This window comes from Heterodontus francisci, chromosome 14 (genome assembly GCF_036365525.1).
Source record: "Heterodontus francisci isolate sHetFra1 chromosome 14, sHetFra1.hap1, whole genome shotgun sequence".
NCBI lineage: Eukaryota > Metazoa > Chordata > Chondrichthyes > Heterodontiformes > Heterodontidae > Heterodontus > Heterodontus francisci.
This window is the reverse complement of record NC_090384.1, coordinates 91,441,574-91,466,970: the sequence shown is the minus strand read 5'-3', so window position 1 is coordinate 91,466,970 and position 25,397 is coordinate 91,441,574. Positions and strand designations below refer to the sequence as shown.

The window sequence follows — 25,397 nt, the reverse complement described above, 5'->3', positions numbered from 1 at the left end:
TCTACCCTGTCAAGCCCCTCAGAATCTTAGATATTTCAATAATCTTAACTTCAAGGCAAGCTCATAAGGCAACCCTTTCATCCCAGGAATCAACCTAGTGAACCTTCTCTGAACTGCTTCCAATGCAACTATGTCCCTCATTAAGTAAGGATGCCAAAACTGTACACAGTAGGTATAGCCTCACCAATGCCCTGTACATTTGTACCAAGACTTCCCAACTTTTATATTCCATCCCCCTTGCAATAAAGGCTAACATTCCATTTGCCTTCCTAATTATTTGCTGTACCTGCATGCAGACTTTGATTCACAGTGGCGCAGTGGTTAGCACCGTAGCCTCACAGCTCCAGTGACCTGGGTTCAATTCTGGGTACTGCCTGTGTGGAGTTTGCAAATTCTCCCTGTGTCTGCGTGGGTTTCCTCCGGGTGCTCCAGTTTCCTCCCACATGCCAAAGACTTGCAGGTTGATAGGTTAATTGGCCATTATAAATTGCCCCTAGTATAGGTAGGTGGTAGGGAAATATAGGGACAGGTGGGGATGTGATAGGAATATGGGATTAGTGTAGGATTAGTATAAATGGGTGGTTGATGGTCGGCACAGACTCGGTGGGCCGAAGGGCCTGTTTCAGTGCTGTATCACTAAACTAAACTATGTACAAGGACACCCGGATCCCTCTGAACTGCAGCATTCTGCAGTTTCTCTCCATTTAAATATTCTGCTTTTCTATTCTTCCTGCCAAAGTGGACTTCGTCACATTTTCTCCATCTGCCAAATTTTTTGCCCACTCACTAGCCTATTTACATCCCTTTGCAGACTCGCTGCATCCTCCTCAACTTGCATTCCTACCTTTGCATCGTCAGCAAACTTGTCTACAATACAGTCAGTCCCTTCATCCAAATTAGTTGAGGCCCCAGCACTGATCCCTGTGGTACTCCATTAGTTACAGTTTACCATCCTGAAAATGACCCATCTATCCTCTCTTTGCTCCTATTTTCTCTCTCCTTATTCCCTTTTCTGCCAGACTCTCTTCTCCTTCTGAGACCTTTTAAGGTTAAAGCCTTCAATATCCACAGAAACAAACAATCTCCTCTCCCCATGGGTATACAGCATGGAGTGGGGATGAAGACTCAAGTGCAGCAGTGCCCAGACAGGCATATTTCCGTGCCACCAACCCAGCCATATCAAAACGTACAAAACTCATGCCCTCAATAAAGATTAGCTTTTACCCTTTCACATCTTCACACTACTCCCACATTTGCTTGTGTGGAGTAATCAAATGATTAAGTGAAGAATGACTGAAGAGAAACTCATGCTGTTAGGGAAGGGGAGGCAGAAAATAAAACTGAAAATGCAAATATCATGGCAAGGCAGAGAACCTGGGTTGGACCAAGCAGAGCAAGAAGAGGCTGCAAGGGCCAGGATCTCAAGTGTACAGAACACTAGGGTTGGCAAAGCAGAGGTTGAGCAAGCTGATATATCTAGAGAAGGATGAAAATGGGTCAAAAAACAAAAACTATAAATGAAGTGAGCACAATAGGTACCTCATACAACTCCTTTGACAATCAAATAATTTTCCATAGTAATAGCTGTTTAGCAGGAACAATCTATTGGCCTTGGTTTTTAAAATGAGAATTGAAAGAAATTCTCACCTATCTCGATGCAGAACATTAAAAAAAAATACAAGAGCCTCCTTTATAAACATTAATCATCAAAGTAACCTCAATTATGAAAGTAACTTCACCTGGACTCGAGTGAACAGCAGCATGGCAATCATAGTGAACAGCAACAGGTGCAGGGCTAAAAGCAGCATAACACTGTTTTTAAAAAAAAAGTAAAATGCAGTGCATAAATAATGGGTTAACAGTTTTAATCTTTCTCCCCCTAACAGCATAAATTATGATCGATTGCAATTGCACCCCTCATTGTGCCCCTTTTCTAAGAAGCCCTAGCAGTTTGGACTGATTGCTATTTTGTATTTCCAATTGCAAATGTGCAATGTAGAGTCACTACAGTACCGAAGGAGGCCATTCGGCCCACCAAGTCCATGCCAGCTCTGCAGAGCAATCCAGTCAGTTCCATTTCCCCATTCCAGCCCCAAAGCCCTGCAAAAGTTTATTGCCCTCAAGCGCCCATCCAATTTTCTTTTGAAATCATGGATCACCTTCGCTTCCAACACCTTGTGGACAGCAAGTGCCAGGTGATTTATTTATTTATTTTACACAGCGAGTGGTAAAGTTCTTCCTCACATTCCCCCCCGCATCACTTACCCCAAAACCTTAAATCTGGTGTCCTCTAAACTTTCTACTATCCGACAAAATCCTTCAACTACTAAATGATACAAGGATTAGTCACTGGGTTTTCTAGCTCAAAACCACACTCATTTTCCACAACTCCCACAAATGTAAAAATAAAAATATTTATTCATTCAATCCATTAGTGCTTGGTTTCACACTGTTAAGTGCAACTTCAGGAACTGGCAGCAGATATTTCAAAGCGCTCATTAAAATGTAATAATTTAACACTTCATAACCTGGCCATGATGTCCCATAAAAGAACATTGTAACCAGCTTTTATCTAAAAGAATTGATATTTTGCCATGTTCTGCCCACAAGATAAGCATTACTACAAAATCATAACTGGAGTGAAAATGAAGTTTAATGTACACAAATCAATTATCAGTTTTATATCAATCACTTTTGAGGAAATTATAGGCTTAAAAAACTTCAGGTTTTACCTGGTGATTTGTGGTATTGTTTGTCTGAGGCATTTAAACGCCTTTTTCATCAGTGATGAATTCTGAAGGAGGAAGAATGGCCGCAAAACTCTTCTAATTCTTATCCACTTCAATTAAAAGGAAATAAGACAAATATTAATCGGCGCAATCAGAATGCACGAGCGTTCCTGTTTTAACTGGTGCAATTCAAATACCTTGATAATAGACAACTTACTGTATTCTACAGAGCAAGTTTAAAAAGTGAGTGTCTCAATGGAACTACAACAATTAAAAAAAAACAATAAAGCAGCAACTTAGCACAAACAATTCAGGACACACAAAGCCAGCTGAAATGATAGACAATATACTGTATTGTCCACAGAGCTATACACCAATTTCTGAAATTCCTCCAACTTGTAGGAAAGACTGGACATTTCAGACAGTGGAAGGTCTGACCTTAAGGGGAAGTGAGAAGCAATAACAAATGAAATGGAATACAGAACGTGTAAACTGGTTTTGTTAAGATGAGTGCCATCTGCCACCATGATGGGACCACTTGCTTGACAGTTGGTAACTGCATCTAGTGCAATGAGCAACCTTTAAACCCCTCAGAAAATGCACTCGCAAATCAAGGACAAGAACGATGGCCAAAATTTAGAATAATTTGACACTGATGTATTTCAATGGAATACTAAAATCATGCAATGTGTAATACTAGGATTCAGATTATGTAGCTGAAGTAGTATCTGTAGTATCCTGCATCACAGCTTACATAGCTTTGCAAGACTAAAAGTGCCTATTCTACTTTCAAGGGCACATCTTACCTCTTTGCAAAATAAGCAGAGAGACACAGTCCAGTCCACAGTGGAAGCAGCAAGTACAAGTGTGTAGGCAATCAGCCATTTTGACTTTTGGAATTCTTCCCATCCAATTAAATAGCTCTGTATAAAAACATATTTTTTTTTTTTAAGAATCAAGATGAAAAGATCAGCTCACTGAGAGGCAAGGACAGCTAGTTATTGATAATAAATCATGTGAGGGAACTGAACTGCAAAACAGACATGCTGGGAAAGTCTCAACTTATATGGATTTTCACACTGCCATTTCTCAGTGCTTGAAATGAAGCACAAGAGCTAATTTGACAAACACAAAACAGCCACAACTGAGTTTTTTTTTTTACTTTTTCATGAGATGTGGGCATTACTGCAAGGCCAGCATTTGTTGCCCATCCCTAATTGCCCTTGAACTAAGTGACTTAATAGTCCTCTGTTCTGACCACTATCTAAGCCCATCATAATTTTACACACTTAAATTAAGTCCCCCCTCAGCCTCCTCTGTTCCAAAGAAAACAAACCCAACCTATTCAATTTTTCCCTCATAACTAAAATTCTCCATTCCTGGCAAACATCCTCGTTAATCTCTCTGTACCCACTGTAGTGTGATCACATCCTTCCTGTAATGCAGTGACCAGAATGATTATAATGGAAAATTTTAAAGAAAATCCACTCTAGATATTTCTTTCCAAATTTTAAAATTTCACTAAAAATCTTGCAAGCACACTCAGCCCGTAGACTTGAGCCCAAAAATAAACCTGACATTTCAGAATTCAGTGAACACTTTAGACATGGTAAAAATCTTACCTTTATCACGACATCGACAATGAACAAGAGAAGGCAAAATGCTTCAATGCCTTCAGTCAGCCCACAAGGAGGCTCCCAAAATACATGACGGAATCGTAGATCAGATGTAACACTCAAAGATGAAGGTTTCTCGAAAAAGGCCAAAGCCAAAATCACAAAAATAAGAGTGTTCAAAACCCTGGGAAAGAAAGAAACCACATGAGAACAGCACAAAAAATGGCTGCAGGGAGACAAAGCAGGAGACATGTAAATGAAACAAAAAAGCAGCACCCTTTTACAAGCTCACTATTTGTCCCACGCAAAATCATAGTGTAATGATGCTCAGCCAGAATGACTCACCTGCTCAGAAGTAATGACTGAATTTCATATGTCTGTTAAAAATGCTTTTAAAAATAGCAATTTTGACAAAGCTAAAAAATAGAATTTTAGTTTCTACACAAATTGTCAATGTCTTCCAGTGACGAACAGCCATCCAAAAGGAGCAGAAAAAAAATAAAGTGAAGGAATGTAACAGTCTATAATTTTTTTTTAAAAATTCTGCCAAATACAAAAGAACATAACTAGTCTGATCACAGCTGTTCCAGTTTCAGATTCTTTGGATCCAACTGACTATTTTTCTTGGAGTCAACCAGAGTTGAGTATTTTTAGTTGAGTATCACCAACCAAGAGCTCTGCAAAATGCACATCACAAGTGTTGAGGTTTTATTTTTGTACTAAATGTTAGAATTCTGTGGTTTAAAAAAAAAAAAACTGTAAAAGGATTTTCAGTTGACATGGATACCTGAAAATAGCTGAAATCTTTGGATGTTGACTTTGTATTCAAGAATAGGAAAAGCAAGCAGTTTCAAGGAAGCTAGCCAGGGGTTTTTGAGCTCCTCAGAGCAACACTGCGAATGACAGGGGAGACACTGTGTCTAATCATATGATCGGCTCAGGAAGGTCTACTTTCTTTGGGACCCTTTTGAAAACCAGTCAGTTGGACAAAGAGCAGGCATTTGAAATTCAACCCGACCTTCCAGGAGACTAGAGAAAAAGAACTCTCCCCATAAAGAAAATTGGCATCTCTTGAAAAGAAACCCTGGATTTGAAAAGGTGGCAAATTCCTATTGCCTCCTGTCTCTGAAGAATTCCTGCATCCTGTGTGGTTCCTATTGCCTCCTGTGTTCTGGGAAATCCTGGAACCTGAAGAAAGCTTCTACTGCTGCTGAGTCCCAAGCAGACCTATTGCTATACCCTAGCTGAAAGACCTATGTGACACCTGCTGTAGCTGAATTGCCTTGAAGGCCTACCCATCACAGGCTGCTCATCAACCTCGTCCGGAGACTTCAAGTGGCATCCAACTATTTGACTCTGGGACACCTTGCCCAACCGAAGAATTTCCTACCAGAACATGACAAACTGATATTATTCCTTCTATTTCCAAGGAACAGCTGTAAACCAAAACCATTCTTTCCGGCGGTTAACTTTTTTTAAAATTATGTGTGTGCATGCATAAGGACGAGGGAAAGGAGGAGTGTATATATATATATATATATATATACACACACATGATTTATCACATTAGTAGTTAAGACTTATTTTTTCTAATAAATAGTTAATGATGTTGTTTAAAGAAACCTGGTTGGTGTGCTTTACTCTGGGGGCAAAGAGTCTAATTGGCTATTCTTCAGTAGGTGGGAAAAATTTATTGATATGCTGTGGCCCATGGAGAAGTGGGACTGAATTAACAGTGCATTTCTCCCGAATTGGTTGTAACACAAGTAAATGATGAGCATTTGACATGACTGGTTCCATATTAATGTCAAATCAGAGATATGCACCATTGTACACGAGATGAATATATTATTACAGGTTACAATACTAAAGGGAAAACAGCAATTCCATCTAAATTAATTCCACTGCCATAGTTGCTTAGAATATTTTCCCTGAAAAAGATACAAATGATCTCTGCCAGAGAGATTAGAGCAAGAAATGCTCATCAAACCAAACAAATTTCTGGATAAAGTTTATTTTAACCTCTCATTACTCAGTGAGAGGTTTTAAATTGCTAATCCCCAGATGACAGATTCCCCCACCTCTTAACTACAGGAAAATAATCTCTCCTTTATTTACTCAACATTCTCCTTGAAATTTCCTCTTGCGTTTCTCTATTCCAAAATAGCCTTAGTATTGCAAGTCTTTCCCCACATTTATAGTTTCCCTTCCCTGGCATCATTCAGGTGTGTCTACACAGTACACACTGATACCCAAAGCTGTACACAGTATTTTAACTGTGGTCTAACCAATGCTACTAACAAACGTTAGTCCTCCACTCTTGTACCCTAGAACCCTATTTGGAAAACCAAAATAGTTTTAGGCTTTACTTTATCTGTACTCACACTTTCAGGAAATTATGCATTTGAACTGCCAAGTCAGGGAGTCTGTTAATTTACATCCTTCATCTTTCCATTGACGATGTACACCCATTATTTGTTTCATTTACCAAAATCAATTTTCTTTCTATTTGTTTGTGGGATGTGGGGGTCACTGGCTAGGCTAGCATTTATTGCCCATCCCTAATTGCCCTTGAACTGAGTGCCTTGCTAGGCCATTTCAGAGGGCATTTAAGAGTCAACAACATTGCTGTGGGTCTGGAGTCACATGTAGGCCAGACCAGGGAAGGACAGCAGCTTTCCTTCCCTCAAGGACATTCGTGAACCAGATGGGGTTTTACAACAATCGACAATGGTTTCATGGTCACAATTAGACTAGATTTTAATTTCAGGCTTATTAACTGAATTCGAATTTCACCATCTGCTGTGGTGGGATTCAAACCAGTGTCCCCAGAGCATTAGCCTGGGCTCTGGATTACTAGTCCAGTGACATTACCACATCACCGCCTCCCCTTCAATATGGCTCAGCCATATTAAATTGCATCTTATTTCAATACGCTGCATGCATCTTTCAAGTCTTTTTACAGTCATCTTCACTGTTGTACCTTTACTTTTATGCTGTTTTCAGCAGATTGAGATTGTGCTCCGAGTCCAACACATGCACAAACCCAGCACTATACCCTGGGCTGCATCACTTCTAACCTTTCTCCAATCCAGGCAACACACATTTGATTCTGGTCCAAACAACTTTCTTTCCACATTGTTCCATTCCCTTCCATACCCGCAGACCAGCATTTTTCTAACAATCTTCCCATGAAAGACACCTTAGTGAATACCTTCTGAATATCCATATAACTTGTCTTGGATAGATGATGAGAATGCAGTCGCTTTTGAAAAAAAACCTAATATACAAACCATACTTATAAACTTAAAAAGCACAGCAAGGTCATTAAACATCCAGAAAAATCATCCAACTTTGTGTCCAGAATTCCAGCAATTAGCGAAGGTGTCTTGATAGTACAGGTCTTACCACTGACAAGCCGCTGAGTAGTACCATCGATAAAGCTGTAGAGACCGGGAATCTACTCGATGATTTATGGTACGATACTGCAAGCAAGGTGAAAAAGGCCAAGTCAGACATGAACTAAATTCACTGTGTTGCAAGTTAGCTTATTGAAGTAAAATCTAAAGAGATACTGAGCAATATACTTCAGATAAAACATGTTGATAAAGTTAGTCAGGATGGAAAGAAAAATAATAGGATGGGAGGGTGGGTCCAGAAGAAAATTAAAGTAACCCTATGAGGAGGCAGTAAAAGTCTTACCAAAATACATGTAGGTTGGTAAAATTTGAAGTATAAAAACTTGGTTTTATCATCAAAAACATACTTGTTATACTGCAATGGGCAATGTTAAGCTTGCAATGTATGATTGGTGATCTGCATCATTCCCTGCTTGGAATAAAGCTCAAAAATATCTGTGGTGCAAGATGCTCCCCAGAATGCAATAGACAGGTTCACACAAGAAAGTGAAAGTGTGAAGGACGGAAACAAAAAGCAGCCCACGAATTAAAATATTTGCAAAAGGGAGGGAAAGTCCATTTACAGGACTCTCGATGGCATAAAAAACATTTACAAGGTGGCATATAAGGATTGACCACAAATGTACATCCTTCGGTAGGTCACGGTAAACTGAGCAAACTGCAATCTGAAATCATTTCATTTGGTTGCATATAAAAACTGGTGCTGCAATCACTGAGCATTTAATTTTCCTGATCAACTAGATTTGAAGGTGCTTAGACATATTTTCATAGCTGCTCAGAACATAATCTAGAAAGATGTTGGGGTGGGGAAAAAAAGTTAAATAAAAACATTTTTCTGAAGTTACCATCTTTTCACCAATTGCCCGTGCAAGCTTCAAACTCACTAACAAGGTGTGAAGGAACTGTTTGAGTAAGCTTGCATGAAATTGAGCAGATCATACAAGCTACTTACCTCAAGTGTCATCACAGGTCAATTGGGAGCAGTCAGAAACTCCACTATAGATTTAAAGTGACAGGAAATGAGGGAGTGCTGTATTGCATAAAAAGTATTTACAGCACAGAAACAGACCATTTGGCCCAACATGTCCATGCTGGTTTTTATGTTCCACACCAATCATGAGAGATGCCATCTTTGACGAGACATCTAAAAAAGGCCCAGGCAGGAGTGAAAGAAAAAAAATCCCATAGCACTATTTGAAAAGAGCAAGAAGTTTTCTCCACGCGCTGGCCAACAGGTTTCCTTCAACCAACATCACCAAAAAATAAAAATAGTTGCTTAGACCTTGCTGTGCAAAAAATTTGAGAGTGCATTTTATCTACAAACTGTCCCACTTTATCATGGTCATCTATTGGTTATAAAGCATTTGGGACATCAGCAGGACAGAAGGCAATATCCAAAGGAGAGTGCTTGCTTTCTCTTGTGCTGTGCCACATTTGTATATTTCCTACCACACCAACTCCTATTCCTAATATCTTGCACAATGCTGCAAGATGTTTTGTGTGTCATTCATTTCTGCAAATTAAATATTGCGCACTGTGTAAAGAGCACTGTAATACAATTTAAAAGATTGCTGACACTATATTTTCCCTTTGACAAAAATAATCTTGAGAAATCAGTAAATGATTAGTGTACTTCAAAAAACATTTATGTCGTCAGCAATTATCACTTCACATACATTGCTTGCCCATTGAGACCGAGTAACTGCAACAGACAAGCTGTTGGGTTTAGATTTAAACTGTTGCTGCCGCTATAATACAATGTCTGCTGCTTTTGGGTGAAAGGTTAAAATAAATGTTTATAAACTCCAGCAGAATCTCCATTGCTTTCATAAATCCAACAATTAAAATCAAAACAAATGAAACTCAAAATGCAGCAATTGGCTTTCACTTGAAATGAAGGCGATCATAAAAAGTCAGTCAAGTCAGCACAAGTATGATTAAACAGGTATCACATTTTGCCTATTAAACTGAACCACCATGCAGGCTTCTTTTAATATGTCTCTGAAATTTCAATGACTGGTTGAGCGAAGATACATATTTTACATTCCTAGGCGAGTCATGGTGCATGACTGGAGTTTCTTCAACATAATCAAGTTTGTCACATGCCAAATATAAAATCACGAGAAACTTGGTTTTCAATCAAAAAAAGAAATCAAGAAACCACCGAAATTTTTGAAGAACCGTTAATTCAGTGACGGATGCAATTTTAAAAAAAAATAAACTTACCTGTATTGCATCTTCAATAAACACAGCAGCTTGCTGAATGTACAGGTCATCTGTCAAGTTAAAAAAAAATCTGATGGCTTTCAGCATATGAAAAGGACAACTCAGTTACCAGAATTGGAAAAATAGTCTATACTTTAAATCAGCAACAAGAACTTACGTTAAAGATGCTATATAAATACATCCCAAGGCACTTCACAGAAGCATTATAAAACAAAATATGACACCAAGCCATATCAGGAGATATCAGGTCAGATGACCAAAAGCTAGGTCAAAGAGGTATGTTTTAAGGGTGTTTTAAAAGGAGGAAAGCAAGGCAGAGAAGCATAGGGAGAGTATTCCAGAGCTTACAGTCGAGGTAACTTAATCTAGGTAGGCATTTTTTTTTTTAAAGAATAAATGTATGCATGCAATCAGCTGCAAAGACAAAAAAAAGTATACACAAAAATGTTACTTAATCAAGGAACCATGTCCAATAAGCCACTTTCATATTTAGAATAGTTACAACTTGTACAGAGTATCCATTTCTCTCAAATAGATATTGCTTAATATGCAATTTCACAAGCCAAAAAACAGCAATTGCTATAATTAAAGAGAAAATAAAAATAGGCCAAGAGGAGTGGTTAGGGTGGCACAGTGGTTAGCACCGCAGCCTCACAGCACCAGCGACCCGGGTTCGGTTCTGGGTACTGCCTGTGCGGAGTTTGCAAGTTCTCCGCGACCGCGTGGGTTTCCGCCGGGTGCTCTGGTTTCCTCCCACAGCCAAAGACTTGCAGGTTGATTGGCCAATTTACCTATCAACCTGTTGCCTTTGTAAATTGCCCCCAGTGTAGGTAGGTGGTAGGAGAATTGAGGGAAGTTGGGGCTGTGGTAGGGAATGTGGGATTAATGTAGGATTAGTATAAATGGGTGGTTGATGGTTGGCACAGACTCGGTGGGCTGAAGGGCCTGATTCAGTGCTGTATTTCTCTATGACTCTATGAGGACCAAATTGTAGGGTCATGGGAAAGGCAGCGGCATGGGAGTAAATTGGGTAGCTCTATTAAAAGGGCCAGCACAGGGACAATGGGCCAAATGGTCCATGAGGATGCTCCTCTGGCCCCCATAAAGTGTGGGTCTCTACTGCTCCATGTTCCCACCCTGCCGTCGCACCACCACCACCCACTCCTCCACCCCAGCCGCTGCACTAACAACTCCCCACCCCACCACTATCAGTACCAGTACCTGGCAAAATATTACCAGGGATTCCCAATGCCAGACAAACAGTTTCCTGCCTGTGAGCTAATACAACACCATCCGCCACTGCCCTCTGCAATCACTTAATCGTTTTGGCACACAATCTGGAAGAGCAATTATACCACTTCTGCAATTCAAATTAAGTTGTCAGCATGTGAACATTAGTAATTCTTCAACAACCATCAGGGATCGATTACATCTCCAGCACATTAAATGCTGCAGCAGAGCTAAGATGCAAAGTAGCTCCTTATTCCAGAAGGAATTTGCATAGACAATCCTGCAGAACATTCAAATAAAAGCAAAATACTGTGGATGCTGGAAATCCAAAATAAAAACAAGAAATGCTGGAACCACTCAGCAGGTCTGGCAGCATCTGTGGAAAGAGAAGCAGAGTTAACGTTTCGGGTCAGTGACCCTTCTTCGGAACTGACAGATATTAAAAATGTACAAGGTAAAAGAGACAAACGAAAATCCCGTCGGAGAGAAGAGCAGAACTTCTCTTCCAGGAATGCCTACCTTGAAGGAGTTCTGCTCTTCTCTCCGACGGGATTTTCGTTTGTCTCTTTTACCTTGTACATTTTTAATATCTGTCAGTTCCGAAGAAGGGTCACTGACCCGAAACGTTAACTCTGCTTCTCTTTCCACAGATGCTGCCAGACCTGCTGAGTGGTTCCAGCATTTCTTGTTTTTACTGCAGAACATTCATACTGAACAACTTCAAAGTCTAAATTTTTTAAAAATTCATTAATGGGATGTGGGCTGTGGTCAGGCCAGCATTTATTGCCCATCCCTAATTGCCCTTGAGAAGGTGGTGGTGAGTTGCCTTGTCGAAGCGCTGCAGTCTATGTGGGGTAGGTACACCAACAGTGCTGTAAGGAGGGGATACCAGGATTTTGACCCAGCGACAGTGAAGGAACGGCGATATAGTTCCAAGTCAGGATGGTGTGAGACTTGGAGGGGAACTTGCAGGTGGTGGTGTTCCCATGCATTTGCTGCCCTTGCCCTTCTAGTTGGTAGAGGTCACAGGTTTGGAAGGTGCTGTCTAAGGAGACTTGGTGCGTTGCTGCAGTGCATCTTGTAAATGGTACACACTGCTGCCTCTGCGCGTTGGTGGTGGAGGGACTCCATGTTTGTGGACGGGGTGCCAATCAAGCAGGCTGCTTTGTCCTGGATGGTGTTGAGCTTCTTGTGTTGTTGGAGCTGTACCCATCCAGGCAAGTGGAGAGTATTCCATCACATTCCTGACTTGTGCCTTGTAGATGGTGGACAGACTTTGGGGAGTCAGGAGGGAGTTACTCGCCGCAGGATTCCTAGTCTCTGACCTGCTCTTGTAGCCACAGTATTTATATGGCTACTCCAGTTCAGTTTCTGGTCAATGGTAGCCCCTAGCATGTTGATAGTGGGGGATTCAGCGATGGTAATGTCATTGAATGTCAAGGGGAGATGGTTAGATTCTCTCTTGTTGGAGATGGTCATTGCCTGGCACTTGTGCGGCGTGAATTTTACTTGCCACTCATCAGCCCAAGCCTGGATATTGTCTAAGTCTTTCTGCATTTCTACACAGACTGCTTCAGTATTTGAGGAGTCACAAATGGTGAAGATAGTGCAATCATCAGCAAACGTCCCCACTTCTGACCTAATGATTGAAGGAAGGTCATTGATGAAGCAGCTGAAGATGGTTGGGCCTAGGACACTACCCTGAGGAACTCCTGCAGATGATTGACCTCCAGCAACCACAACCATCTTCCTTTGTGCTAGGTATGACTCCAACCAGCAAAGAGTTTTCCTCCCGATTCCCACTGACCAGTTTTGCTAGGGCTCCTTGATGCCATACTCTGTCAAATGCTGCCTTGATGCCAAGGGCAGTCACTCTCACCTCACCTCTTGAGTTCAGCTCTTTTGTCCATGTTTGAACCAAGGCTGTAATGAGGTCAGGAGCTGAGTGGCCCTAGCAGAACCCAAACGGAGCATCACTGAGCATGTTATTGCTCAGCAAGTGCCACTTGCTGTCATTGTTGATGACACCTTCCATCACTTTACTGATGATTGAAAATATTACTGCATTTACCAAGCAGTCAGAATATCAGTGTATATGTAGAATACCATCCATCCCCTTTCCCATTCATCAACCAGATGTCCTGACACATGGAGGCCCATCATTTGGTCAGCAGTTTTCAAACCAAACTAAATAATCTATTTAAATAAAATTGCAATTTGCTCAATATGGACTGCACACAAGGTACCTGCCCCCTCAATCCCCAAACTATATATGCACGCATGGGCTGTGGGCTTCACTGGCAAAGTTAGCATTTACTGCTTATCCCCAATTGTGCTCAAGAAGTTGGTGCTGAGCCAACTTGCGGCACAAGTGTTAACAGCCCAAGCCTGAATGTTGTCCAGGTCTTGCTGCATGCAGGTACAGGCTGTTTCATTATCCGAGAAATTGCAAATGGAATTGAACACTGTGCATCAGCAAGCATCCCCACATCTGACCGTATGATGGAGGGACGGTCATTGATGAAGCAGCTGAAGATAGTTGGGCCTAGGTCACTATGCTCAGAGATGTCTTGGAGCTGAGAGGTGTGGCATCCACCAACCCAACCATCCTACTCTGTGCTAGTTATGACTCCAGCCAGTGAAGAGTCTTCCCTCTAATTCCCATTGACTTTGAATTTTACTGCGGCTCCTTGATGCTGGTCTAAAGCTGCCTTAATGCCAAAGGCATTCACCTCACCTCAGGAATTCAGCTCTTTTGTCCATGTTTGGACCAAGGTTTTAATGAGGTCGGAGACTGAGCAGTCCTCGTGGAGCCCAAGCTAAGCATCTGTGAATTAGTGCCACTTAATAGTACTGTCAAGGACACCTTCCATCACCTTACTGATGATCGAGAGTAAACTGATGGGTTGGTAACTGGCAGGATTGGATTTGTCCTACTTTTTGTGGACAGGACAAGTTGGGAGTACTGCTGGGGTTTAAGTTACAAATTTGAGAGTACACAAATGACTCACTGCTTTTCCAGCTAGAATCCACTCATCTCTTAGGGCAGGGAGTGGGAAGAGTTCAAGTTTCCAGGTTCTAATAGTCAAGATTGGTTATTAGAATCAACACTCAAGGCCTGCTGGGCAAAACTGCCTGTTGCAGTAACATAAACATGCCTTCCAGAGTCCAGAACTGTAGACAGGGGTCATTTAGAGCATCCCACTTTCTACCCCCAGCTCAGTCCTAGTTGTCAGTCCAGAGGAAGTCCTTCTGTAGCACGACCAAGAGCTTTGAAACATAAGCAACTGCTTGGACATATATCATGTACAACACAAGTTGGAACTGCACTTAGACTGCTCTCCATCATTGAAACCAAAAATTTTGCAAAAAAAAAAAATAATAATCTTCCTTACACAGCCCAGCCAAAGTTCATGCTGCATACACACACACTCCAGCTCTACTTCACCACCACCTCTCTTGACTCCGCTATATTGTCATACTGCTTATTTGACAGTCAGTACTGGAGCAGAAATTTCCTCCAATTAAATATTGGGAGGACTGGAGCCATTGTCTTTAGTCCCTGCCATAAACTCTGTTCCCAAGCCAATAACTCCATCCCTCTCTCTGGGAACTGTCTGAGGCTGAACTAGTTTGTTAACAACTTTGGGGTCATATTTGACTGACATGAAGCTTCTGATCGCATATTTGCTCCATCACCAAGACCACTTATTTCTACCTCCATAGCATCATCCAACTCTGCAGGTGCTGCCAAAACCCTCATCCATGCCTCTGTTACCTCTAGACTTGATTAGTCCAATGCACTCCTGGCTGGTCTCCCACATTCTATCCTTAGTAAACTTGAGGTCATCCAAACTCTACTGTCTGTGTTCTAATTTATACCAAGTCCTGTTCACCCATCACCCATGACCTACACTGGCTCCCAGTTACGAAACACATTGATTTTAAATTCTCAGCCTGGTTTTCAAATAACCTGGTGCCTCCCTATCTCGGATTGCCTCCAAACCTACAACCAAAGATATCTGTGCCCCTCCAATTTTGGCTTCTTGAGCAACCTCAATTTTGATTGCTCTACCACTGGAGGTCATGCCTTCAGTTACAAAGGCCCTGAGTTCTGGAATTCCATGCATAAAACTATTTATCTCTCTTTCCTCCTTTAAGACACTCCTTAAAACCTTACTCATTGACCAAGCTTTTGCTCAGCTGCCCAATGTCTCATGTGACCTGGTGTCAAATTTTTGTTTGAGGAATAACTTTGAGAAATGCCTTGGGGCATTTTACTTCACTAAAGGCATTATACAAGTTCCAGCTGTCATTGTTGTTATCTTCCAGCAAGGTAATTACTGGGGAAAAACACATCTTGCATCTTAAACAATACCTTGGAGATTTGCTCCCTACCCTTAAATGGTAGTTAGCCAATTGTTCAAGATGACAAGGAGAACCCATGTTCAAAATCATGAGGGGTCCGGACTGAGTAGATAGGGGAAATCTCTTCCTGTTGGCAGAAGGGTCGAGAACCGGAGGACACCAATTTAAAGGTGAATGACAGAAGATCCAAAACGGAGTGCGAGGAAAAACGCTTTTCAAAAAAAAAAAAAACCCACAGCAAGTGATTAGTATCTGAACAGAGAGCATGGTGGCAGCAGCTTCGAATCGTAGCTTTCAAACAGGAACTGGATAATTAAAATAGAGAAAAAAATTGCAGGGCTACTGGGAAATGCAGGGAGTGGGATACGCTGAGTTGCTCCCGCAGAGGGCCAAATGGCCTCCTTCTGTGCTGTAACCATTCTACGATATTAGATACACATCACCAGAAAGAATGTCCAAAAAGTGTCTGGAATGCTGTCCAACAGTTTAATGAAAATAACAAATAGGGCAAATGCGTCTGCCTCACTCATCTTTTGATAGCGACGGGCTCAGTAAGTTTCCATCGCCCCCTATGCAACTCTTCAAGCTGAAGACCACTTTCTCAGGTAAAATCCTAAATTCAGCTTTGGGAGTATATGGCTCTCAGTTACTAAGCCACCTGGATAAAAGGGGATTTAAAGGGAGGGGGTGGCGTAGTGGCAATGTCACTAGACGAGGCCCAGGCTTAAGCTCTGGGTACATGGGTTTGAATCCCACCAAGGCAGATGGCAAAATTTGAATTCAATTAATAAAAAACTGGAATTTAAAGCTAGTCTAATGGTGACCATGAAACCATTGTCGATTGTTGTAAAAACCCATCTAGTTCACGAATGTCCTTTAGGGAAAGAAATCTGCCGTCCTTATCTGGTCTGGCCTACATGTGACTCCAGACCCAAAGCAACATGGTTGACTCTTAAATGCCCTCTGAAATGGCCTAGCAAGGCACTCAGTTCAAGGGCAATTAGGGATGGGCAATAAATGCTGCCCAAGCCAGTAATGCCCACATCCCACAAATTTAAAAAAAAGTCCTTTTCTAATAGGTCACTAGGATAACACCAGTTATGAGGAAACACATGAAGATCCCAGGATGGGGGATTTTAGTTACAAGGTTAGCTTGGAAAAATTGGGGTTCTTCTCCTTAGAAGGAAGGAGATTGGGGAAGATTTGATAGAAGTGCACAAGATTACTCACAAGAATGTTGCCAGGGCTCGAAAGTTTCAGCTATGAGGAAAGATTGGATAGGCTAGAGAAGGGGAGGCTGAGGGGTGACTCAGCTGAGGTATACAAAATTATGAGGCACCTAGAAGGAGTAGACAGGAAGGACCTGCTTCCCATAGGAGAGAGGTCAATTACCAGGGGCACAGATTTAAGGTGATAGGTAGAAGGACGAAAGGGGATATCAGGAAAAGCTTTTTCACTCAGAGGGTGGTGGGTGTCTGGAAATCACTGCAGAGAATGGTGGTGGAGGAAGAAACCCTCAATTCTTTTATTTACCTGGACATGCACCTGAAGTGTTGTAGGCAGCAAGGATATTGGCAAGGTGCTGGAAAATAATATGTCGGCGGATAGTTTTTGCAGTCGACACAGCCACAATGGGCTGAATAGCCTCTTCTGTGCCATAATTTTTCTCTGGTTTTAAGATTATGACAGGCTTAGCTACGTTAGACAAGGAGAAAATGTTCCCATTAACTAATGGTACAAGGCCCAAGGGACACAGATTGAAGGTTTTGGGCAAGAAATGCAGGGGGAATAGGAGGAAGAACTTTTTTTTTTAAGCAACGGGTGGTAATGACCTGGAACTCGCTGCCCACAAGGATAGTGCAATCAATGACTGTAAAAGGAAATTGGAACGTCACATGAAGGAAATAGATAGCTACAGAGATCGAGACAGACTGGATTGCTCCAATGGAGAGCCAGCATGTACTCGATGGGCCGAATGGCCTCCTTCTGTGCCATAACTCAAGAAATTTGACAAATTGGGTATTTCTTTGATTAGAACACTGATTTTATAGGGCAATACAAAATAATGATGGTACAGGTCATAGAAGCAAACAGATTCTAGTAGCTGGGAAATCAAAAATATGGAGCCATGGATACAATAGGCTTTAACACAATGGAAGCAGAAACTTGTTTTGAGGATGCAGAATTCACTTAGTTAACAGTTGAGGTAGAAACTAGCTCAACATTGATTCATATTGGATAGATGGAAGATTTAAAAAAAAGGGCATGAAGGTGATTCGAACTATTTGCTCACATGGGGTTGGGCTGAATCAATGTACAATTCAGTAATAGCCACCAGATTCCATTAACTGTTGAGAGTTAATTAAAACTCTTTTTAAAAAAAGTTCTAAGGCACTGGTTTGCAGCAAAGAATTCGAGCCAAGTAATAAAAAATGTCAAAGCTTTTAAATGATGAACTCAGGATCTCTCCCCAGTCCCTTGGCTCCTGCTCTGCTGCCCTATTCCTGAGTTTAACCCATTGTTGCCTGTACCTGGCTGAGTGTTGCTGCTGCTGCTACTGTAGTTGCGGCTGCTGCTGCTCCGGGGTCCCGAGGAATCCGACCTCCGACTTTCCTCGTTTCCGAAGTTACACCAGGACGAGCTGCGGCGTCCGAGAAGCGGGTCGGTGTCCATAAATCTGAATTTGCGCTAGGGGAGAATATGAACAGAAAACTCTTACTCCCGTCGCCGGAGTGGATTATCAACTAAAAGCCACACAAACAAACAACACACATACACACTCCCCACAAACTACTTCCTTAAAAACTAATCCCTCTTTCTGAGCACAGCAACTTCGGCTTGTGCCTAAAAGTTTACAAGTTCACTAACTCTTTCCCGTGCACCCTCCCTCTCCTCCAAGATTCCCAACTCAGCTCGAATTTCCGGCGTTAAAACCCGGACGGGGGAGGAGAAAAAGTTAACCCCAAACTTTTCCAACTCCGCTCTCAGTTGCCAGCATTTCAACCAGAGTGTGAGCGAGTCCCGCCCCCGCCACTGCGCATGCGTGCCCGCCGCCGGCATTCTGGGAGTTGTAGTTTTTCGTTGAGGCACTGCTGTCGCTCCGCTACTGGGCGCCTCTCCCGGCTGGACTGCAACTCCCAGCGCCCCCCGCGCTAACTCCCCCAATCGGTGTGCAGGGGCAAAACTGTCACCTGGTTGCAGGTAAATGTTCCCTCATGTACAATGCCAATTAGCAGGACATTGTCCTCTTTCTTAACACAGTTAACAAAATGTGCCCCCTTCTTTTAAAGGGGTCACAAAGAATAAACTCCAAACTAATAAATGAAACAAAAGAAAAATTAGCAAATCAAATCAGCAATGTTGTTGCCCAGTGTCATAAGAAATAGGAGGGGTATACCATTCGGCCTCTCCAGCGTGCTCGCCATTCACGGAGATCATGGCATATCTGATTGTGGCCGGCCTGTCCCCACCACCCCCCGCTCCCCCCCCCCCCCCCCCATAACCCTTGACTCCCTCATTGATCAAAAATCTGTCTAATTCAGCCTTGAATATATTCAATGACCGAGCCGACATTGCTCACCAGTGAAAAGAATTCCAAAGATTAACAAGCCCCCAAGAGAAGAAAGTCTTCCTCGTCTCCATCATAAAAGGGAAACCCCTTATTTTCAATCTGTCCCTAGTTCCAGGTTCTCCCACAAGGAGAAACGTCCTCTCAGCATCTCTGCACTTTAGACCCTCCAGTCCACATAGATCATAGAATCCATTTAAATGCTTCACTGTTGCACAGCCAAACTAATAAGTACAGTCTGATATCTGTACAAAACACCACACCCATGCTATTCCATTTAAAGAAATGCAGTGATTCATGCTTGAGGTTGTGTTATGAAAGCGCTTCTGTTTTTGTTAAATATATTCATAGTCAAACTGAAGAAATGTTGGACCAGTTCTTTTTCAAGAAGGTCATCAATAGAACACCAAAAGGATTTGTTTGACACCTACCCCACATGGACTGCAGCAGTTCAAGAAAGCAGCTCATCACCACCTTCTCAAGGGCAATTAGGGATGGTCAATAAATGCCAGCCTAACCAGCGACACCCACATTCCGTGAAGGAATAATAAAAAAAATTACTGGTTGTCACATGAATCAAGTTAAAAATAGACAGAAACCCTGGTATCTGAGGAAGATGACAGAGAAGTGACAGGTCAGAAGCCTGCAGAAAAGGGAGAGAACTTTCAAGGAGAGAAAATAATTTCCAAGGAAGGAGAGAAGACTACAACCCAGCTCAGCTTTCTTCAGTGAGAGTTAGGTTTTACCCTTTGCCAGTTCTGATGAAAGGTCACTGACCTGAAACTTTAACTCTGCTTTTCTCTCCATAGATGCTGCCAGACCTGCTGAGTATTTCCAGCACTTTTTTTTGTCCGTTTTTTTTTGGTAAAAGAGCTAAAATGCAAATCCCTTTATTTTCCAGCTATGTGTGTGTGTGAGTGTGTGTGTGCGGGGGCTAAGGTAAAAAGAGAACTTTAATATTTCAATGTGTGTTTATGCTTTACTTCATTAATGGTTAAGACCTGTTTTATAATACTGATAATTTTGTTGTTTATTAAAGAAACCTGGTTGGTGTGTTTTATTCTGGGATAAACAGAGAATATGATTGACTATACCAGTAAGTGGTGAAATTTTAATAGATGTTGTGACCTAGAGAGAATTGGGACAAGAATAAACAGTACACTCCTTCCACCTCGATCGTAACAGTTGGCATTAATGAATTCAAAGATGCCACTTACAGTGAGCATTTTGATGATGTGCCTCAATCTGTATAGTTCAAGACGTTTTAAGCCTTTATAGTTCTATTTTTCATTGATGGATGGCTGAGAGAGCTAGTTGATGACATTTTGAAGAAATTTGGGCTTTAAAATAAGTCAAAGTTGAAGGCAGGGGTCTGGTTCTCTCCCAGGCTGCAAGATTTAGCATCCGACAAGGAAAAAAAAACTGCAAATATTGGAAATCTAATTTGAAAAATGTAATATCCTGAAATTGCACAGAACAGCCATCGGCATTGGTAAAGAGAGAAGCCAAGTTATCGTGCTGGGTATGAAAAGGGGTCTAAACCCAATCGGTACCGTTAATGTTTTTCTCCTGACAATTGTTGACAAGCCAATTGTGTACTTCCAACAGTTCCTGATGATCTTGCTTTCTAAATAGATAAACTAGATGAAAAGACTTTCAATTATAGAAGTGCCTTCTCACATCTTTCAGGAATTCCTCTCAACACTTCACAGACAATGAACTACTTCAAAATGTACCATCTTGTTACAGAGACAAATGCAACAGGAACGTTGCTCACAGAAAGGCCCCACTAATAGGAACGAGATACATGGCTAATTGTTCTTTGATTGTGTTGGTTAAAAGCAGAATGTTGGGATCAGGACACTGGAACATGCTCCTAAGTAATGCCATGGGATTTTAAATGCCCAATGAAACAGGGATATGGGCTTTGATTTAACATCTGATTTAAAGAATGCCAACATTCTCACAGAGGACTATCAATCCAGGAAAGAAGAGAATAAGAAAGAAAAAGAATAGCTGCTACCTTCCCCTATATTAAAAGAGTGACAACATGTCAGAAGTACTTCATTGGCTGTAAAGCATTTTGGGATGGTTTGAGATCATGAAATCTGCTTTAGACAGAGCGAGAGAGAGGAGAACAGCAGGAGCGGAGGTTTAAAAAGTGCACCAAAAGCCCAGAGTCAGAGACCAGAGACAGAGAGAGAGAGAAGCACGGCAGGAGGAGAGAGAGAGAGAGAGAGAGAGGAACACGGCGGGAGGAGGGAAAGAGAGAGAGAGAGAGAGGAGCATGGCGGGAGCGGAGAGAGAGTGAGAGAGAAAGAGAGAGAGAGAGGAGCACAGCGGCAGCAGCAGGTAAAAATCCAAAAGTGACATCAGAATGACATCACAATCAACAGTAAGAGCAGGGAAGTAGAGAGCCGCCGGGGTGAGTATACAGGTAAGCTTTTAATTTAATTTAAATCAAACATAGCATCAAACGTCACAGGCAAGCAGGTAGCAGATTGGTTTGGGAAGAAGCTACCCATTTGGTGAATATCTGGTAAGTGATTAAGGTCCATTCTAATCCTAACATTTAAAATAGTAAAGGAACTTATAGTAAGCTTAATAAAGTATATAAAAAAAGGAAAATAAAATAAATAATTGAATAAAATAATTAAGTAGTTAAGTAAAACACATTAAGGATGGCAGTTCAGGATGTGTCACGGCTGCAGCATGTGGGAGCTCCTGGATGCCAGTGTGATCCAGGGCAAACACGTCTGCAGTAAATGTTTGCAGTTCAAAGAGCTTCGGCTCAGAGTCATTGAACTGGAGTCCAAGCTGCAGACACTGCGACCCATCAGGGAGGGGGAAAGTTACCTGGAAACTTTGTGCCAGGAGGTCCGGGGGGGGGGGGGGGGCAGGGGGTCACACCCCTTAGGATAGGGTCTTCTGATTTGGTCAGTGGTCAGGGACAGGAGTGTGTGGCTGCATCTCTGAGGCAGGTAAGGTGACCCAGAGGGCAGGAGTGCAGGAGCCTCAGCCTTTGCGATTGGCCAACAGGTTTGAGGTTCTTTCAGTTTGTTTGGATGAGAGTGGGGGCTGCAGAGCGGATGAGCAACCTAACCATGGTACAGAAACCTAACCATGGTACAGGAAGCCATTCAAGTGGAGGGAGAAAAAAGGAATGTAGTGGTAGTAGGGGACAGTATAGTTAGGGGGATTGACACTGTTCTCTGCAGCAAAGAGCGAGAGTCCAGACGGCTGTGTTGTCTCCCGGTGCCAGGGTTTGGGACATCTGCTCAGGGCTGGAGAGGAACTTGCAGTGGGCAGGGGAGGATCCGGTCATTGTGGTCCATGTAGGTACCAACGACATAGGCAGGAGAAGGAAATAGTTCCTCATACTGACCATGCAGAACCTAAGTGCCAAATTAAGAAGCAGGACCTCAAAAGGTACTCTCTGGATTGTTACCTGAGCCATGTGCAAATTGACAAAGGACAAATAAGATTAGAGAAATTAATACGTGGCTCAAGGACTGGTGTGGCAGAAGTGGGTTCCAGTTCGTGGGGCACTGGGACCAGTACTGGGGAAAGCGGTGGCTGTACCATTGGGACAGTCTACACCTGAACCGTGCTGGGGCTGGTGTTCTAGTGAGCTGCATAACTAGGGAAGTAGAGAGGGTTTTAAACTGAATAATGGGGGCAAGGGATCAAATTTGGGAAGATTTGGTAAATCAAGGAGTAGAGACAAGGCTAGAGAGAAAATTATTAATATGGGAAATGATAAACAGACTGTGACAGGAAGAGACAGAGCATACAAATCAACAGATTAGGCTAGAGGTTACAAAAATAATAAAAAGGACAAAACTAAAGGCTCTGTATCTGAATGCACATAACATTCGAAACAAAACAGATGAACTGAGACTGCAAATAAAAATAAATAAGTACGATCTGATAGCCATTACAGAGACATGGCTGCAGGTTGACCATAGATTGGGACCTGAATATTGAAGGCTACATGGCATTTTGGAAGGACAGGAATCTAGGAGGGGTAAGCTCTGTTAGCGCAATAGAGAGGGATGACCTAAATTCAGGAGGCCAGGATGTGAAGCAGTTTGGGTAGAGATGAGAAATCTTAAAGGCATTAAGTCACTTGTGGGAATGGCGTACAGGTCACCTAACATTAACCACACTGTAGGATGGTGGATAAAGGAAGAAATAATGGCAGCTTGTCAGAAAGGTACAACGATAACTATGGGGGATTTTAACCTACATGACTGGAAAAATCAGATGGGCAGAGGTAGCCTGGATGAGGAGTACATAGAATGTTTCCAGGATAATTGCTTGGAAAAATATGTTCTGGAGCCAACCAGAGAGCAGGCTTTACTGGACCCAGTATTGTGCAACGAGATAGGATTAATGAATGACCTCATAGTTAAGGCGCCCCTAGGTAGCAGCGATCATAATATGATTGAATTTTACATTCAGTTTGAGGGAGAGAAGAATGGGTCCAAGACTAGTATTTTAAACTTAAATAAAGGCAATTATGAGGGCATGAAAGCAGAGCTAGCTAAAGTGAACTGGCAAATCAGGTTAAGGAATAGAGTCAATAGAGATGCAGTGGCAGACATTTAAAGGTGTATTTCAGAATACACAGAATAGATATATTTTAACGAGAAAGAAAAATTCCAAGGGTGGGACCCATCATCCGTGGTTAACTGAAACAGTTAAAGATAGAATCAAACTTAAAGAAAAAGCCTATACTTGCACAAAGATGGGAGGCAGATCAGAAGATTGGACTGAATATAAAAAACAGCAAAGAATGACTAAAAGTTTGATAAGGTAGGTAAAATTAGAGTACGAGAGAAAGCTAGCTAGAAATATAAAGAGAGATAATAAGAGTTTCTATATTTAAAAAAGAAAAGTTAAAGTGAGTGTTGGTCCTATCAAAAGTGAGTCTGGGGAATTAATAATGGATAATAAGGAGATGGTAGATGAACTGAACAGATATTTTGCATCAGTCTTCACTGTTGAGGATACAAGTAACATCCCAGTATTAGCTGTAAGTCACAAAATGGAAGGGAGGAAGGAACTCAAGAAAATTACAATCACCAGGGAAGTAGTGCTGAACAAATTCTTGGAGCTGTGGGCTGACAAGTCCCCAGGTCCTGATGGACTTCATCCGAGGGTGTTAAAAGAAGTGGCTAGTGAGATAGTTGATGCATTAGTTTCAATCTTCCAAAATTCCCTAGATTTGGGAAAGGTTCTGTTAGATTGGAAAATAGCGAATGTAACTCCTTTATTCAAAAAAGGGAGGGAGACAGAAAGCAGGAAACTACCGGCCAGTTAGCTTTACATCAGTCTTAAGGAAAATGTTAGAAGCTATTATTAAAGATGTTATAGCAGGGCATTTAGAAAAATTCAAGGTAATCAGGCAGAGTCAACATGGTTTTGTGAAAGGCAAATCACAATTTATTGGAGTTCTTTGAGGGAGTTACATGTGCTGTGGATAAAGGGGAACTGGTGGATGTATTTTACTTAGATTTCCAGAAGGCATTTGATAAGGTGCCACACCAAAGGTTATTGCAGAAAAGCTTATGGTGTAGTGGGTAACATATTGTCACGGATAGAAGATTGGCTAGCTAACAGGAAAGAGAGTCGGCACAAATAGGTTATTTTCTGGTTGACAAGATGTAACGAGCTGTGTGCCACAGGGATCTGTTCTGGGGCCTCAACTTTTTACAATTTATATAAATGACTTAGATGAAGGGACCAAAAGTATGGTTGTTAAATTTGCTGATGACACAAAGATAGCTAGGAAAGTAACATGTGAAGAGGACATAAGGGGGCTACAAAGGGATATAGATAGGTTAAGTGAGTGGGCAAAGACCTGGCAAATATAATGTGGGAAAGTGGGAAATTGTCCACTTTGGCAGGAAGAATAAAAAAGCATATTATCTAAATGGTGAGATGCAGAGGGATCTGGGTGTCCTAGTGCATGAATCGCAAAAGGTTAGCATGCAGGTACAGCATGTAATTAGGAAAACTAATAGAATGTTATTGTTTATCGTGAGGGAATTTGAATACAAAAGTAGGGAGGTTATGCTTCAGCTATACAGGGCATTGGTGAGACAACATCTGGAGTACTGTGTACAGTACTGGTCTCCTTATTTAAGGAAGGATGTAAATGCATTGGAGGCAGTACAGAGAAAGTTTACTGGACTAATACCTGGAATGGGCGAGCTGTCTTACGAGGAAAGATTGG

General features: G+C 41.8%; 1 protein-coding gene across 5 annotated transcripts in view; it reads right to left on the bottom strand.

The window, feature by feature from the left end:
• tpcn2 (two pore segment channel 2) overlaps positions 1-18,605 on the bottom strand; it is a 55,949-nt gene extending 37,344 nt beyond the window's left edge. For 4 of the 5 annotated variants that reach the window (XM_068046534.1, XM_068046533.1, XM_068046535.1 and 1 more), the window contains exons 1-7: positions 18,120-18,605; positions 9,991-10,040; positions 7,754-7,830; positions 4,352-4,529; positions 3,536-3,652; positions 2,733-2,839; positions 1,740-1,812 (exon numbers count right to left, since the gene is read on the bottom strand). In XM_068046534.1, the coding sequence (XP_067902635.1) occupies positions 1,740-1,812; positions 2,733-2,839; positions 3,536-3,652; positions 4,352-4,529; positions 7,754-7,830; positions 9,991-10,040; positions 18,120-18,261 (744 nt within the window). In that variant the 5' untranslated portion in view covers positions 18,262-18,605. The remainder of the gene's footprint in view (positions 1-1,739; positions 1,813-2,732; positions 2,840-3,535; positions 3,653-4,351; positions 4,530-7,753; positions 7,831-9,990; positions 10,041-18,119) is intronic. The other variant, XM_068046532.1, reaches the window with a different exon arrangement.
• Positions 18,606-25,397: the final 6,792 nt, after the last annotated feature.